Source organism: Pan troglodytes, chromosome 7, assembly GCF_028858775.2.
Source record: "Pan troglodytes isolate AG18354 chromosome 7, NHGRI_mPanTro3-v2.0_pri, whole genome shotgun sequence".
NCBI lineage: Eukaryota > Metazoa > Chordata > Mammalia > Primates > Hominidae > Pan > Pan troglodytes.
In genome coordinates, this window is record NC_072405.2 from 142384509 (window position 1) to 142401820 (window position 17312).

The window sequence follows — 17312 nt, forward strand, 5'->3', positions numbered from 1 at the left end:
TCATGCTGGACATTCATGAAGACTACATTTTCCAGCCTCCCTTGCAGATTGCCCCATACCATGTGACTGAGTTTAAGCAATGAGTCTGAGTGGGAATGATGAGTCACTTTGAGTCCAAGGCAGGAAGATGTGGGTATGGCTTTTCTAGAGCCTCTCCTCCTGGCAATCTGGCTAGAAGTGAAGGACTCCAGCTCTTCAGTAGCCCAAGTCCTTGCATCACTCTTTGAAACTCAGACAATCTACACTGGACTGTGATTTGAGCAAGAAATAAATCTTTGTTGCATTAGGCCGTTGATATTTAGAGCTTTTCCGTTAGCAACAGTCAGTGTTGTTTATGATAAATAATACAATCTCATAAAAGTTGTTTTGAAGCAAATAACATTCCTCCACATAATCACTGAAATGTCTATTTATTAATAAGTGGTGCAGTATTTATTTAAGATAGAACATAAAAAATCAGGTAAGAATTATTTGCATAATATATATGGAAATCAACCTATTAAAGTTGTTCAAATATTGGACAGAGCCAGAATATAAATTACACATACAGTTTAAAAATTACAGGAAATCATATTATAAAGAGCACTAAAGGCCACTTGTGGAATAGTTGTGTTCCCCTGTAAGCCAGAATGTGAAGAAAGCCTACTCGTAGCACAGAGACAAATCCAGGGAGCAAGGCACCAGAATTCTATGCCATAAAAAGGGGTTAAAAAATACAATCCAAAATCAAATATAATGGATTCATGTCACTGGGAACCTCCATTTGTTCTTCAAAGACTGGTGTTTTCCATCACTGCTACATTAGAAAAAGAAGGAAAAAAAATAGCCATATCCTATCTGAAGCAAGGCAGAGATCATTTTTCTCTTTAAAACAAGGAAGGACTGACAAATCTGATGAAGTCCACCTATCTTTCTAAGTTGATTTTGCAGGATGGCACAGAGCCGACTTTACCTCTCCGACAGCGAATCTCTGATCCTTGGCAAAATGGCTGCCCCAAATCTTGCAACTTGGCCACCACCTGGACTCTTAACCCTCAGGGGAACTATGGGGGTGGGAACTGCCCCCTCCTTGGAAAAGTATTCAGAGGGGTATAGAAGGGCCCAATTACCAGATCAGGTTGGCTTCCATGGGAAACCTTGATCTTTTAATACTGAGAAAGAGAGACACAACTGTTCTGAGCTTTTGGCCTCCCACAGAATGTTTTTATAGACTCACCTGTTTCTGCAGAATTTCAGAGCTCAGAAATAAAGGTACAGTCTAGAGACAAAAGACCAGAGTCAGCAGAGACGTGGAGATATTTGAACTTGTTTGGTTAAAAACAATGACAGGAACTCCTTGGGGGCAGAGAACAAGGGGCATTTGTGGATGATCTGCAGCCACACCAAGCCCCGAGAGCTAATGGATTCCAATGTGAACCAGGTGAATAATTTATGAGGCATTATTTTCTGCCACTGACAGCTGGATTGTGAAGCCACTCAAAGGACCTGCTGAACAGACAAGAGGAACAGCTGACCCAGGCATCACTCTACTCTCCAGGGAACTCATGGGTCTGTGATCATTTTACTGTAAAGCTGAGTGAACGTAGAAGCCCGAAGCATTGTGGAGGAGCTAGGGCCTGATTTGAGAGGAAGAAGGGGGAGAGAGAATGAGCTTTCCAGGTCCATGGGCTTTGGTTAAATATGCAGCTCTACTTCTTACAATGTGTGACCTTTGACAAGGTCTTGTCTTCAGTTTCCTCATCTATAAGATGGAGACAATAACATCTCCCTCATGGGGTTGCGATGAGGATTGCATGAACTTTAGAGAGAGCTATCATGTCACAAGCAACTCATAAGGAGCGCTTAGGATAAGTTTCTCTCCCCTTCCCTGACCTCACTTTTGTGGGCAGAGGAAGAGAAGGGAACATTAACATAAAATATGCCCTCATTTTTTATTACTCTTAGGTATCAAATTGCAGTCCATTCGACAAGTCTAAGAGGAATTACAAATACATTCCTGAGCACTGAGCTGGGCTTTTGACTACCTCATTGTAAGCCATTCTCAAGTTATTCTTATATACAGCCGATTTTTGGCGGTGTCAAAGAAATTCATTATTTCCCTTGAAGCTTATTTTAAGCCCATAACAGTGCTATCTGGAGGATGAAGGCTTAGGTAGAATGACAATCTTTAAAATTGCTGGGCCAACTATTGTTGTTCTAGAACTTGACCATCCTTCTTTCTGAATATCTCTTAGGAGCTTTCACTTCAGCCTGACTCAGGAGAACGGAAACATCCTACCACAGGGATTCACAAGGACTGCTGGGGAGCCCTGCCAAATTCTGGCAGATTTATCCCGAGAACAATGTAAGTGGAAACTAACAATGAAGATGTTCATTTGAGCCAACAGAGGCCTGTTTACTTCCTAAAATAATCTCTTAGTTACATAACCATAAGATGTCCTAAGTTGAGTCCTGTTTGCTTCTTTGTAGCTTTTGGTGAAGGCCCTAGAGTATCTGCTTATGTCCTGACAACATGGGGATTCTCTGGGACAAGGCAAGAGGACCCAAGCTGTGTTCAAATGAGACCCAGAGATCCCAGTGCAAAGGGACACCTTTGGTAAAACTGGCCACTTTGGGTCATATAGATCCCAAAAGAAATCATGCCTGACTTCCTAAAATCAAAACCATAGGGATTTATCAAGAAGAAACCCTGTTTAATTGGCCTATAGATGAGGATGCAACCTAAGGCATGACTGTTGCTGAATGAGCCCAAGTGATGGGCCAAAAAGGTGAACCAGTCCAAACATGGCAGGACCAAGAAGGAACAAGGTAGGAGAAGGCAGAGGGGTGGAGGGCAGAGAGGTGGAGGGGAGGAGTGCCTGCATGGCCATGGGATTGTTCTTCATTCCCTTTCTCAACTGCACCCAGCAGCAGTGGTTTTTGCTAGGCCTTTTGAAGACAGCAGGATTCTGGGAGAAGGAACATTGTCGTCTTTCACAGCATGGAAACATCAATCTTATTCCAGAGAAAGGAAGAAGTCCCCAAAGGTATGTTCGGTTTAATAGTTTCTCAAGTGGGCCAGGAAGTTCTTTTTCATGTTCTGGGCTCAATCGTGATGCTTTGATTTCACTTGGTATTTTACTTTTAGTTTTGTCTCTAACATCTGGAGCAAAGATCAGAAGACCTGAGTTCCAGATTTATTCTGTGACTCAATCACTGCTTCAATCACTGAGGGACGTGGTGTGATGTTCTTTGCTCTGAGCTTCTGCTTCTTGATCTAAAAAGACAGGTGGTTGTTCTCGGTGATCAAAATCTCTTCTTGCTCTGTGTATCTTAGAATCCATGAAATTATGTCTCTTTGCATCTATGATAACAAATCAAAATATGAATCACAATTTTCTTACAGGGTTGCTGAGGTTAAAGCCGTGAAAGCCTGGGAACAAATCTCCCCAGGGAAGGTTTAAGCAAGCATTAACTCTTTCTTCTGCAAGTTCCCCGATTCATTGCTAGGGTGTTGTCTGATAGCCACCATGCACAGTTGACTTTCCTTGGGAAATCATGAGTCCTTTATTTTTGCAATTTGGCTTTATCTCCTACACATCATCCAGATGGTGCAACATCTGGTACTATATGTCCAATGGAATTGCCACAACTCAGCCACTGAGATCCAACATTCCTGCCTCTCTTCATTCCAAGATTCCTTCTGTTCCTTATTGTGGTAGGCAAGAGCAAGCATTTTTATTTGCAGAGATGTACTTATTTAAAAAGCAATTGTGAAAGCATTTGATTTAATAATTAGGATTGTTTCTCCACGATTCTTTTTCTGAAAAAAAATTTTTTTGGTGTAAATTTAGAGTTCATAAGTAACACCAAAGACTGAGACAATGAAGTCCATGCATACTGTAAAAAAATAACATAAATAACAGTCCCTAGTATGCATCAGTCATTGTACTAGGGGCTTTGTGTGTACATTGATTGTCTCACTTGAAAATCAAAACACGGCAGAAGAGTCAAATGCTTTTGAATGTGCTGAAACTCAAATTTTCTTCCAGGTCATCTCTGTATGATTCCTGTCTTTTACACTGCCATTACTGGCTTCTAAAACCACTAAAGCTATGCAGATAGCCTGGTCCTAACATGTTCTAAACTGGGCATTAGTGAGGGGCTGCCTGCTGGCTTGTTTAGGGGCCAGTTGGCTCAGTTTGGAATGGTATAATATCAGCAACAATAGCGTTGGGTTGATTTGAATATAAACAGCTTAGACTTTAAAAGTTCATCCTGAAAACAAGCCTTCAAGGACAAGTGAGGACATGAAGCAAATTCCTAAGGACGCCTGGGGTTCAGGAAGCAAATAAGAATCTTTGGTTATTCATGAAAACCAAATACCAGCTATGTGGCATCTTCTGGGAAAGCACAGGGGTGGGAGAATCCTGGGGTGTGTTTGGCAGCACTGTCCAAAGTACAGTTGACTTCTTAGGCTGCAGAACAAATTTCTTCTCTTGCCCCAGGAGAATTTGATCTGCAGGTTCCCATAAGTAGAGTAACATCTTTCTCTTGAAATAGGTGCTGTGTCATAGTCTGTATCATAAGCTTCTCTTGGTCAACATGATGAAATGAAAGTAACTCAGCTCCTTGACTGGTGTCAATCTTAGCAGGGATTAGGAGATGAAAGAAAGCTGGTTTCTCCAACAATCTTCCTCAGATTCCCTAGAATCCCCCCTTTTTGCACAGCTTCTCTGGAGCTATGAAGTTCAAAGCATTGAATCCAAACTCGAAGTCCCCATTCAACCCACTCAGCCTTCACTGGGCTGATTGGATCATTGCCATTTTGATGTAGAATCTTTGCTCTCATTTTCATGTTCAATTTTCTATAGTTTCCAAGCTAGGAAGCATTTCTGTCTGTATAGAGTTGTTTGCAGGGATGAAATCAGGTATTTTATTTTCCTGGTAGACATAGTTTGAAGGGACCTCTGATGTTTGAGACCTCTAGATTCCTAGCATTTTGATGGCAGAAACTGTGATTTTCCTGTCTCTGAACTTCCAGTGCACTGCACAGTTCTGGGCATATATTGGTGCTTAATAAACCCTGTTAAATGAATAAACAAATGACTTTTTCTTTATTACACCCCCATTTCAGTAGCATGGAATTATGAGAATGATTTTGCCAAATTATGAGTAGGTCCTATTAGACTAGGTTTTTCTACAGGAAATTATTCTTTTAAACTACAGTGTCTAGGAAGTACCTTGCACAAAATAGACACAGGATGCATAATTGTTGATTAATTAGTTCATTTTAACCTATACACCTTGGGGTTATCTAGTTATGTTTTCATGAAAACTAGGGCTTTGTAATATCAATGTCATGTCTACTAAGCCTAAATTTCCAGTTCTAAAAACAAAGTTATTCAATAGCACTTTCTCAATTTGATGTGTTTTTCTTTTCCTGAAATAATTTTTTTCTTAAGCTTTTGATATTTGCTTTTGTGCTGACATTTGATAGTCAAAACTCAAACGATCTCAAGTATTTCTTTCTCAGCTCAATAGGATCATGTTTCGCTTAACATTTGTGAAGTTGATTTATCTAATTCATTTTGATCTTGCTAAAATATGACCTTTAAAATTTTTCATGTCACATTGTGACCCAGAAAGACCAAATACATACATGAGATCATAGTTTTACCTGATAATATCCCTCCTAGTTTGATGATGGAATTAATTTGTCAATATTTCATGGAGTTCTGCTGAAACGATTGCAATTTCTTGAGCAAGTTTCAGAACGACTAGTATATCTGTGGTCATGTCATCTTGGGTCATGTTGTTAACCAGTTCCATTGGATTATCATGCTGTTCCTTTGTCTGACAAAAGGATCTTTGTGAAAGCACACACTGTTTCTTCCCATAACTCACATTCAATTCCAGACCCTGAATTTCTGCTTGCTCACTGTGAGCCATATTGTTGAGATTGTCTGTGCATAGGCAACTTGAGCAGGTTTGGTTTGCCTTTCTGGAATATATTTTTTGGGGAACAAAAGGGGAATATCAAAGCAGAGTTATTCCAGAAGATCATTTTTCTCTTTTCCTTTTTGTTTTCTTAAATGGGAAAAAAACAGCTCTTAAGGTTATTATTATTTATTCATTCATAAAACATGTATTTTGTCTATGTCTATACTGATAAAGACAACTTACTAGATGTTAGACGATCAATACTTCCCTACTACTGATCAATACAAACCCAATCTCTGCTGTCCTGGTCTTATGATCCAGCAGGGAAGCTAGACTGCCTGCCTATGGTTTAGGAAATAACACAAGCTCCAATCCTTTCTAGGTTATTAAAAGAATCTAAGGTAGTTCCTCCAATTTTGGATCAATGGTAAATACTTTAAGGTAGAACTCCATTGAGTTGCTGGAAAATGCATCTATTGGTAAAATACCTAAGATAGTAAGTTCTTCAAGAATATTAATAAGTTACAAAATTAATTGGTGCATATGTGGAGAGTATGACTCACTCTCCTTTATTGTTGGTTTCCAGTAACTCATGTACATAAAGAAGAGCATAGTAACATGTTGGATGTTAGGCAGGTGATCATCTCAAGTGAAAGATTCCAGGAAGATCAGGATTCAATAATCAAGCCCTCAGGAAGGGGCATAGGGTTTCTTAGGTTGTAATCCCCACTGGCACTTTCAGCCATATTGAAGGAGTGGGGAAAAGGCCCAAATAACCCATGCCCTTTGTCCTTCAGATTGCCAGCATGTCAAATGGAAGCCCATGGGGCTTCATGTCTGATGCATTGAGCATTCTGGTATATTTCCCATCTCAGACTTCAAGGTCTACACCCATCCATTTGTGGGGCTCTCCATAAAAAACACCCTTCTGCTGCTCACAATGTCTGCCCTTGGCCTGGGACTTTGGTTCTAAGTAAGTTCCTAAAGTCAGGGGTCAAGCTCTAATCATTACTGTATTCTGAGCTTTTTGTACAGTAACTGTTGACATGTGAGTTGAAAGTAACCTATCTCTGAGGAAGTGATTCCTCTCTCCAACATAGTGCCAGACTCTTGTATTAGGAAATGATGAAACCATCAACCAAACGTCTGCCATAGCTAGTGTGGCTCTTGACAAGACTGTGAGGGAGAATAGCAGTGTCAGCTGCATACAGACATGTGTTTAGGTCATCTGGATTATCTTGATTGTCACCATGGCAACTATCCACAACCAGTGCCTAGGTGTGTGAGAAGAGTGATACAATAATACTGTGGTGTGGTCATTTAGCTAATTCAGTCTAAGCCTAACAGAAACCTTTTCCATCAAAGTTTTTCAGAGAATAACAACATCTCATAAGAGGCCAGAGGATGGCTTGTGCTTAATATCACACCTGTACAGTAGGGCAGTGCTTCCCAGGCTGTCTGCTTACATTTTAGCTTGTCTTACGGTTACATATGGTTTTAGTATTTTCATTTAAAAAATCTGGGTTGGTTCCATAAATTTGGAAAAGTAAAATTGGACGGTTCTGGAAATTTTGCCTGTTTACACATCTGTAAATGTAGCTTGCTTGCATTATTGTTTTCTAGATCTGAAATGCATTGCATCAAGCAAGCATGTTTTGCAATAAAAGTGGAAATCCCCCTCCTGCTGGATAAACTGGGTGCTTTCCACGTGACACAAAGTCATATATCTTGACACAATCTCTAGGATGCATTATATAAATGGAAGAGTGGTGTGGTGAGGGGAAACAAGGGCAGGGAGAGTGGGCAGACCTGACTTTTGAGTCCTGGTTCTCTATGGGACAACTGAGTGACTCTGGGTGTGTCACTTTACCGGAGCCTAAGATTCTTCATTTATAAAAGGAAGTCCTTGGACTAGATAATTTCTGTGTGCCTTCTTGACTTTAATTTCTATTTTAGATGGATATTTTGTACTTCAGTATCATGGGAAGAAATGGGAGTTGGAACTTCATTTTAAAGGCACTGAACTTAGCTCCTGCCCAGAGGGGCACTTCACTTCTGATAAATTCCATTGTCCTTGGCTACGTAAATTGGAAACTATTTTAACTTTGTGTGTGTGTGTGTGTGTGTGTGTGTGTGTGTTTTCTCCCTGCCAGCCAATTCATAACTCATCAGAAATGCTACACTTGGCATTACCACCACTTTTTACAGATAAGGAAACTGAGGCATGATACTAAGTAACATCAGGCCAAGTGAGGTCTTTTGGAGAGCTTTTAAAAGGTTTTGCCTTAAATATTTGTTTAAATTCTTTGTTTTAGAGACACAATGACTATCTCATTCCTTTCCTAATGTTAGCTCAGTAGGCAGCCCCACTGATACACAATGTGGTTTTGTTGAGAAAATTATTTCCTTGCTTTCAAAAACAGTTAATTGCTGGAGCGTTTTACACAAGAGGGCAGTGATCCTAGAAATAACTTAAACTACTTTCTCTGCTTACCAAACCAAAACCCAAACCAGCCAACCAAACAGACAAATAGCATGGCTCATCAGTAATTTCTCCCTGTACTGGTCCAATCGTGATTAAAAGTAAGAACAGCAGATAAATGTGTATCCTAGAAGAGATTAGCGGAACCATTTATATAGTGTAAAGTCATGCAAACCATGCTGAAAAGGAAGCACTTTGTTGTGGTGACATGGGGAGGAAGAGGCTGTGGGAAGCCCCTGCCTGGGTGGGGCCACCACGCACACGCATGCATTTGATGCAGCCATTGGTGTCCCCGCTGGTAAGCGTCGGGTGTGAGAGTAAGTGAACTATACAAAGTCTGTCTACATTACAAGGAGGGGTCAGCCAGTGACCTCTTTTAAATGGGCTTATTGGAAGGGGTCCATACTGAATCAGAAATCCCATCCCCTGTGGACGACAGAGGCATGGAGCCGCTGGGCGTGAAGGGGTCGGTGTCTGTGTCCGTCTCACCCTCGGCGAGGTACCGCTTCTCCCTCATCCAGCTCGACCCCCCATTGGGGCCGAACACATAATCATCTCTGTCCTGGGAGATGCTGAAGCCACTTGGAGACCTCTCCAGCTCCTCGTGGTTGACCGACATCAGGGACAGAGGTGTGTCGCTGTCTCGCGTGATGCTACGTCTCTGCCGGGGGGAGATTCGGTCCGAGTAGGGGCCCTGCAGGTCAGCCTGGGAGTGGCAGCTCACTCGGGAGTCGAGAAGAGTCAAGATAGGCAGGACCGTGGGCCTCTCCACATACGTTGTTGCCGAGGAAGGAGGAGTTGCCTGAACCTTTCCAGAACTGGGTCCCCCTCGGGGCAGGTTCACAGGGTCATGTGCAAAAAACCCATAAGGGCTGACTTTGTCAATGGGCACCTGGTGGAAGCTGTAGGGTGGTTCCGGGGGGCCTGTCTCAGAATAGTTGCAGATGATGGTTTTCAAATCGGAATACCTGTTGTCCTCTTTCTTCTCTGCTTCAGCTGGCGAGGAGGTGCCCTTGGTTGGGCAATACTCCGTGACCTGCACCTGCAACCGTTCCATGTGTTGCATGTGCATATCCACGAGGAAGTCCAGCTTCTTCCCCATGTCCTGAACCTGGAAAATCAAAGGAGCTGTGAATTACCACTTTCTCTGAGGGTGGGGATCGTTGCTATTGGTTGGCAGGAAATACTCTTTTTTTTTTTTTTTTTTTTTTTTTGAGACGAAGTCTCAGTCTGTCACCCAGGCTGGAGTGCAGTGGCGCGATCTGGGCTCACTGCAACTTCCGCCTCCTGGGTTCAAGCAATTCTATGCCTCAGCCTCCCAAGCAGCTGGGATTACAGGCACCTGCCACCATGCCAGGCTAATGTTTGTATTATTAGTAGAGACAGGGTTTCACCATCTTGGCCAGGCTGGTCTTGAACTGACCTCGTGATCCACCCACCTTGGCCTCCCAAAATGCTGGGATTACAGGCATGAACCACCGTGCCTGACTGGAAGGAAATATTCTAATACTGTATTTACTTTTCAGAAGGGAAGATAATTCTTGCAACTCTTAATAATAAAAACAGCTAATAATTTATTTTGTGCCTCCTACTTGCAAGCCTTGCACACCAGGTATTAATGTTAATCTAGAGAAAACCTAGGCAAGGTCTTCTAGGAAGCAAAGGCGGAAAGCAGAGAGATGCTTTGAAGTGTTACAGGCCTGCTGTGTCCCCTAGAGGAGGAAGTGGCCTTGCTAATGCTGCCTGGGTCAAGGAGCAAGAGTTCTCAATTTAGGAACATTTCCTTAGACAGAAGCATGTGGACTGTTAGTCTATGTTTCTTCTACATGGTGATTTAAGCCCTAAAAATACAAGGGCAGTGGTTAGCAAGAACTGAGCTTCTCAGAACTGAAGACCCTACCTAGCAGCTTGCTCTTGCCTGCCTAAATTGGTACCTTACTTGAACTTTTGTGAATGAATATACATGAGTGTGTGTGCACACGTGTGTGATGTTCTTGCTTTGACAATTCACGACTCACCAGGAAACACTGTCGTCAGGTGTATCACCCTATTTTACAGGTGAGGATATGAGCACCATGATCAGCAGATGCCAGGATGGCATCTGAGCCTCAATAATAACTGACAAGGGTCAGTTAGAAAAGTTACAATCTGACTCTGTCTTATGCACTTTATTGACTTATGTGAATTTTATGACAATCCCCCAAGATGGATACTATTATTATCTCTATTTCACAGGCAAGAGAACAGACACTGAGAAATAGAGTGGAAATTATAAATTAAAATTTAAAATGAAAACAAAATTCTTGATACAACAAAAAGGAATAATTCAGATTTGCTTCTACCTCTCCTGCACGGGTCCCATTTAGGGTTTTGAATAAAACAAAAGGATTACTATGATCCTTGAAAAACTGGCAGTACCATTTATCTAATGTAGAGTTAGGCAGATGATGCTAGATTATGAGCTGTTTGCTGTGAAAGCAAGAGTGAGCTGCATGGTGCTGTGAGTGAGTGGGTTTCTCTTTCCACCTTGAATGGATCTCACCTGTGCCTGCCCTTCTCCCGGCCTCTTCACGCAGGCAACCCACTGCCTGGACATTGAGAAAAGGAGGACACACAACATGCAGTGGCAGGTCACTAACATTTCCTAAGGGGTCACCATGAAATGCTTGATAATTGTAGCTATTATCAAGTGTTCACTGTGCCCGCTAATATTATGGGTAATTTTCATGTATCAACTCAGTCCTCACAGCAACCTAATAGGGTATTATAATCCCCATACTACAGATGAGGAAAACTGAGGCTCAGAACAATTAATTAACTTGCACGTGATCACTCAGTAAATGCTGAATCAGTGATTTGATTTCCATATCTTTTTTGAATGGTAGGCAGTAGTACTCAAGTATCTTATCTCCCTTTGAAAAACAATGGTGGGGACTGGGCGCAGTGGCTCATGTCTGTAATCCCAGCACTTTGGTAGGCCGAGTTGGGCAGATCACCTGAGGTCAGGAGTTCGAGACCAGCCTGGCCAACATGGTGAAACCCCATCTCTACTAAAAATACAAAAATTAGCTGGGCATGGTGGCAGGCGCCTGTAATCTCAGCTCCTCAGGAGGCTGAGGCAGGAGAATCACTTGAACCTGGGAGGCAGAGATTGCAGTGAGTCAAGATCGCGCCATTGCACTCCAGCCTGGGCAACAGAGTGAACCTTCGTCTAAAAAAAAAAAAAAAACGAAAGAAAGAAAAAAAAGAAATGGCATTTGAAAATAAATGTCACAGATCCAGTTTTTGGTGAGAGGAAGAAAAGACTTACCTGTCTTTCAACTTTTACAAACTTCCCCATCATGCTTTGGTCTTCGATTTCTGATGTGGATGGTCTGGCTACATATGGTTCATTCCTAAGAAGAAGCGAACACTCCTATAAGATCATTATATCTATTTTTGCTATGCAAGGTAATTTCGGCTAGGCAGGCCATGGCCAACAGAGCCATCGTTCTCACCCTCACACTAGTGTGGCATAAAAGAGCACCAATCAACTCTGGAGGCATATGTGAGTCAGGAAAGGTCAGAGTTTTTCTGCATTCAACACTGGTATCTCATGTTTACCTCCACTGTAGGAAAATTTGAAGCCAAATATCAAGCTGCTATTAAGGAGGCTTTGCTTTGTGTTAAATATTATAAAGCACCTAACAGTACCTAGCGTATCTAGTTCCTTTAAATTAAATTCCTTAGCCTTTCATTCTTAGATTTGAGATCGGAGACTTTTACTCTGAGTGTGTGTGTGCAGGTGGAGAAGGGGTCATCACCTAATGTCTGAAATTACTTACAGTGGGTATAAATATTTCATCTGGCCAGTTTTAATAAGAATGAAGAATCCCAAATCTTGAACATGATGCAAAAGATGACACTGGTGAGGAATGGAATTGAAATGTGTGCTGAATTTGATTTTTGGTTATCCACAGTTAATATCTGCTTAATTCTGGTTAGTTTCAACATTTTTAGGTTTTTTTGCAGATAGAACTTTCAGGGAGTCTAGCTATTTGCTAGAAACCATTCATGCTAGGCACTTTCTCAATAGTTGATTTCTCTCTCTCATAGGCTACTGAATCCTGCTTAGTAGGATAGTCTTTGGCTGCGAAGCCCTAAATTTTAAAAAGATGTCAGAAACTGGTGGTCCATGTGCTAAATCCAGCTGGCTAGTGTTTTCTTTGGCCTGCACGGGGTTTTAAAACATGTAAGCCGTCTCAAAAATTGAGAATTTCATGTAAAAGCTGGATATTCTGTTTTCTGGAAACAGAGGATCTGCATCCCTAAAAGAAGGTAGGGCCCTCATTCCTAAAAGAAGGTAGAGCCTTCATTCCTACCTCCTTTAGATGGAGCATGCGTTCACCAGGTGCCCACGGTCCCATCACTCCCTATTCTATCCCCAGGGCTGAGGTTAAATATTAAAATATTAAATTGCTTTCTATCATCACGTTAATGCTCTTGATTCTTTTTTTTTTTTTTTTTTTGAGATGGAGTCTCACTCTGTTGCCAGGCTGGAATGCAGTGGCATGATCTCGGCTCACTGCAACCTCTGACTCCCTGGTTCAAGCGATTCTCCTGCCTCAGCCTCCCAAGTAGCTGGGACTACAGGCAGGAGCCACCACGCCCAGCTAATTTTTGTATTTTTAGTAGAGATGGGGTTTCACTATGTTGGCCAGGCTGGTCTCGAGCTCCTGACCTCATGATCCACCCGCCTCGGCCTCCTGAAGTGCTGGGATTACAGGCGTAAGCCACCATGCCCGGCCTCTTGATTCTTTTATAAGTGGAAGGTTCATAATATTTCTTAAGCCTAACTCCCTCACTCATTGTGTTACCTGCCTTGAAGACATTTGGGAATAAAGAGATGTAAATTTAGGCAGTGGATTTTCTAAAGAACATCTTATTCAAAATTGTGAAGCTTTGGAAGGAGAAGAGCTGCTCTGTTAAGGGACAAAGCTCTCTGTGTTACAATGTTGTCAGGGGGCTGATATCTGAGTGTCTTCTCTGGCTTTGTCCTGGGAGGGGTATCAATCAACTCAAAGGTAATTATGCAGGATGGAGAATGCTCTGGGTTCTGCTGATATGAAGTTTTCTTCCTGTTTCAATAAAGCTCATAAGTCTCCTCTTGTTTTGTAACAGGGAAACAGGTGGGGCTGTTATCATTTTCAAAAGTTACAGGAAGAAATGTCATCCACATGGTCTGGGAAGAGGAGTGAGAACGTTTTTGTACAGAAACCTTTCAAATGGCCACCAACTGAAACAAGCTTCAAACTCTTTCTTCATTTTACTTAGGAGAGTGACAACTTCACCCACATAAAGGACCCCAGCAGAGGTTTGGGGGTGGGGATGCTTTACAAACTTTGCACCCCTGGCCCATCAGTCCATGTCCACTGGCCCCACCTGGGAGATTGCTGGGATGGGAAGGTGAATGCTGACCCTTTCTGAGACTTCTTGTGTTTTGGCGTGGAGGGAGGTCCAGGGGTGAAAATCATATCTATTCTGAAAGAAACAAACAGAGCAGGGATTAAATTACACAGAGCTTTGTTTTGACAGGAAAACAAATCATTCTATTCTCTCTAGAATGAGATAAGGGTTTGGAATATATAAGAGGAGAGGAGAGGAGAGGAAGTGAGGAGAGGAGAGGGGAGGAGAGGAGAGGAAAGACAGAGTGCATACTAGCTACAGAGAGAAAGACAGAGTCAGAGAGAACCTATAACCTCGGTATATTCTTCCGCTTGTTTTTGATCTGGTGATACTGAAAGCATCTTTCTATCCCAGGAGAGAGGGAGGCAGACAAACCACTGAGAGAGGTGACGGCTGCGTCTTGTTATTTTTTTTTTTTTCATAGGAAATGTCATAGGTGGACTGCAAACCTGTCTTGTCTTCCAATTCTTCTATCCCTTCCAAAAACATCTAGTTAGGGAGCTTTACAGACAAATCCTAGGCTACATATTCAGCTGCACACATCACTGCTGCTCTGTGGGCATCTCTGGCCAGTAGAAAGATAGATCCAACACCAGCTTCCATTCCTATTTCTATTTCTGCATGAGGCACCAGCTCCTTTTTAAATAACTTTTATTTTAGGTTTGGGGGTACAGGTGAAGGTTTGTTACATAGGTAAACATGTGTCATGGGGGTTATCTTTTCTGCTACTCTCCCTCCTACCACCCTACCCCCTCAAGAAGACCCCAGAACCTGTTGTTTCCTTCTTTGTGTTCATAAGTTCCTAACATTTAGCTACCACCTGTAAGTGAGAACACACTGTATATGGTTTTCTGTTCCTGCATTAGTTTGCTAAGGATAATAGCCTCCAGCTCCAACCATGTTCCTGCAAAAGACAAGATCTTGTTCTTTTTTATGGCTGCATACTACTCTGTGAGTCACTGGTTCCTGCTCTATGCCTGGACCAATAGGAAAGAAATGTTGCCTGTCACACTGTAGGTTGGGACAGGGGTGGGAGGGAAAGCAGGCTTGAAGGCTTATTACAGGTCCAGGACCATTAAGACTATGCACCCTGAAACAGTCATGGCTCCTTCCGTCTCCTCCTTGGAAACCCAGCTGCTCCTCCACTGACGGCACTTTCTTTCTCTCTTGCCCCGCAAGGTCAGCATGGCTGGGGATATGCAATCAGAGGTCCAGATGTTCACCCTCCAGCCACAAATGCTAGAAACACATTTGCTTAATAAGTAGCAAAAACTATGCCACTGTCATAGTCCACTCTATGCTTATTAAAATTGGCTGGTATTTTTGGAGTCTGGCATGCCTTAGACATCATGCTTCATCCTCGTCTCTCGGAGAGCCATACTTGCATAAATAACAGCATGTTAAGCTCAAAATTTGTTCACACATCTATTCATTCAGCAGGCAGTGAGCACTGACTCTGTGCCTGCCACTATACTAGGAAGTCAAAGTTGATATGCCAGTTAGGGATAAAGAAAGGCCTGCTGGGTGCAGTGGCTGACGCCTGTAATACCAGCAGTTTGGGAGGCTGAATCACCTGAGGTCAGAAGTTCGAGATCAGCCTGGCCAGCACGGTGAAACCCCATCTCTACTAAAAATAAAAAATTAGCCGGGTATGGTGGCACACGCCTCTAGTCCCAGCTACTTGGGAAGTTGAGGCAGGAGAATCACTTGAACCCGGGAGGCAGAGGTTGCAGTGAGCCGAGATCGCGCCACTGCACTCCAGCCTGGGTGACAGAGTGAGACTCCATCTCAAAAAAAAAAAAAAGAAAAGAGAAAGGCCATGGAGAATTACACCTCCAAGCTGACAGATAGCATCATTAACTTCCAACCCAGTCAGTGTGATGTTCCTGTTCTCTAGCAGGACACTCCAGTGGGACAACATCACTTGGACAGGGAAGCTGAGGCCCAGAGAGGACGCGTGTCCATTGGAAATCTCACACATGTCAGAGAGTGAACTGCAATAGGATTTTGGTTTCCTGACTGTTATTCCATGGCTATTGACATCATAACTGCCCGTTTTTACAAAATGCTTTTTAAAAGGGCATTTTTACAGCTTATTAAAGATTTGATACATTTTAAAAGTAGAAAAAAAAAGTCACATATGGAGTCATCATCTCAGTACAGCCACTGCAGTCTCTCAGGGGAAGTCTTAACTCCTTTTCTCCAGGCCCTGATATGGGAAAGTGTGTGCATGTCCTGTGTATTTCTGAATAAGCATATGTGTGCAAGTGTTTAGAATCATATCATACCTATATATTAGTTAACATCATCACAAGGTCTAGGCAGAGTATATTCTGTGACATACATGACATATAAACATACATATGCACTATAGATACATACATATGCATATGTATGTGTACACACATGTCCACATGTATTATTGGTAATTATATCATGCATATATATCCACAAATCATATAATTTAAAAAATCTCATTATATACTTTTTCTAAATATTATTTTACGGCTGCATAACTTTTTTTTTTTTTTTTTGAGATGCAGTCTCACTCTGTCACCCAGGCTGAAGTGCAGTGGTGCAATCTTGGCTCACTGCAACCTCCGCCCCCCAGGTTCAAGCGATTCTTCTGTCTCAGCCTCCCAAGTAGCTGAGATTACAGGCGTGCACCACCATGCCTGGATTTTTTTTTTTTTTTTTTTGTATTTTTAGTAGAGAGGGGGTTTCACCATGTTGGTCAGGCTGGTCTGGAACTCCTGACCTCAACTGATCCACCTGCCCTGGCCTCCCAAAGTGCTGGGGTTATAGGCATGAGCCACCGTGCCCAACCAATGACTGCATAACATTTTAATGAGAGCAGGTGCCATTCTTTCCTTACCCATCGTTTTATAATTAAGGAAATATGGTGTATTAGAGAGAATAGAGACTTTCTAATCAGTTGGAGCTGGTTTGATTCCCAGCTCTGCTCCCTGCTAGCTGGGTGGGTCCTCTGTCCTTTCAGCTTCAGTTTCCTCATTGGAAAAATGGCACTCTAATGCAATATCTTGTGATTTCATAAGGGAGTATAAACACGTAGGTGGAGTACTCAGGAGTTCAATAAAAATGATGGCAATTATTAGTTAGGCATTGATGCTATTTCCATCTCTTTCACTATTATAAGTAATACCTGATGAACACTTTTAAATATGGTAAAGAATTGTATTTAGAATTAGGCAGCTGGATTCGGTTTAATTCGGATGATCCTGTTTTGTTGGCAACATCGAAAGCATCACAGTCAGAAGTCATTTAAACGTGTGCTTTCTCCTCTCTGACAGGCCTGATCAGGGTGCTGACCTTGGCCACGGCAATGGCATACAGCTATTTCACAGTCTGTCCGATCTGGTGCTTTGTTGGCCTAGACATCCACAAGGCTTCGTGGATATTTGTCTTCTTAAACTCTCTCCCTGCATTTTGAATTATTTCTGAA

General features: G+C 42.3%; 1 protein-coding gene across 2 annotated transcripts in view; it reads right to left on the minus strand.

Annotated features, from left to right (window-relative positions):
- Positions 1-394: 394 nt before the first annotated feature.
- KCNQ3 (potassium voltage-gated channel subfamily Q member 3) overlaps positions 395-17312 on the minus strand; it is a 359017-nt gene continuing 342099 nt past the window's right edge. Inside the window, exons 13-15 of one of the 2 annotated variants that reach the window (XM_519963.8) lie at positions 13826-13924; positions 11715-11799; positions 395-9515 (exon numbers count right to left, since the gene is read on the minus strand). In XM_519963.8, the coding sequence (XP_519963.2) occupies positions 8781-9515; positions 11715-11799; positions 13826-13924 (919 nt within the window). In that variant the 3' untranslated portion in view covers positions 395-8780. The remainder of the gene's footprint in view (positions 9516-11714; positions 11800-13825; positions 13925-17312) is intronic. The other variant, XM_016959880.3, reaches the window with a different exon arrangement.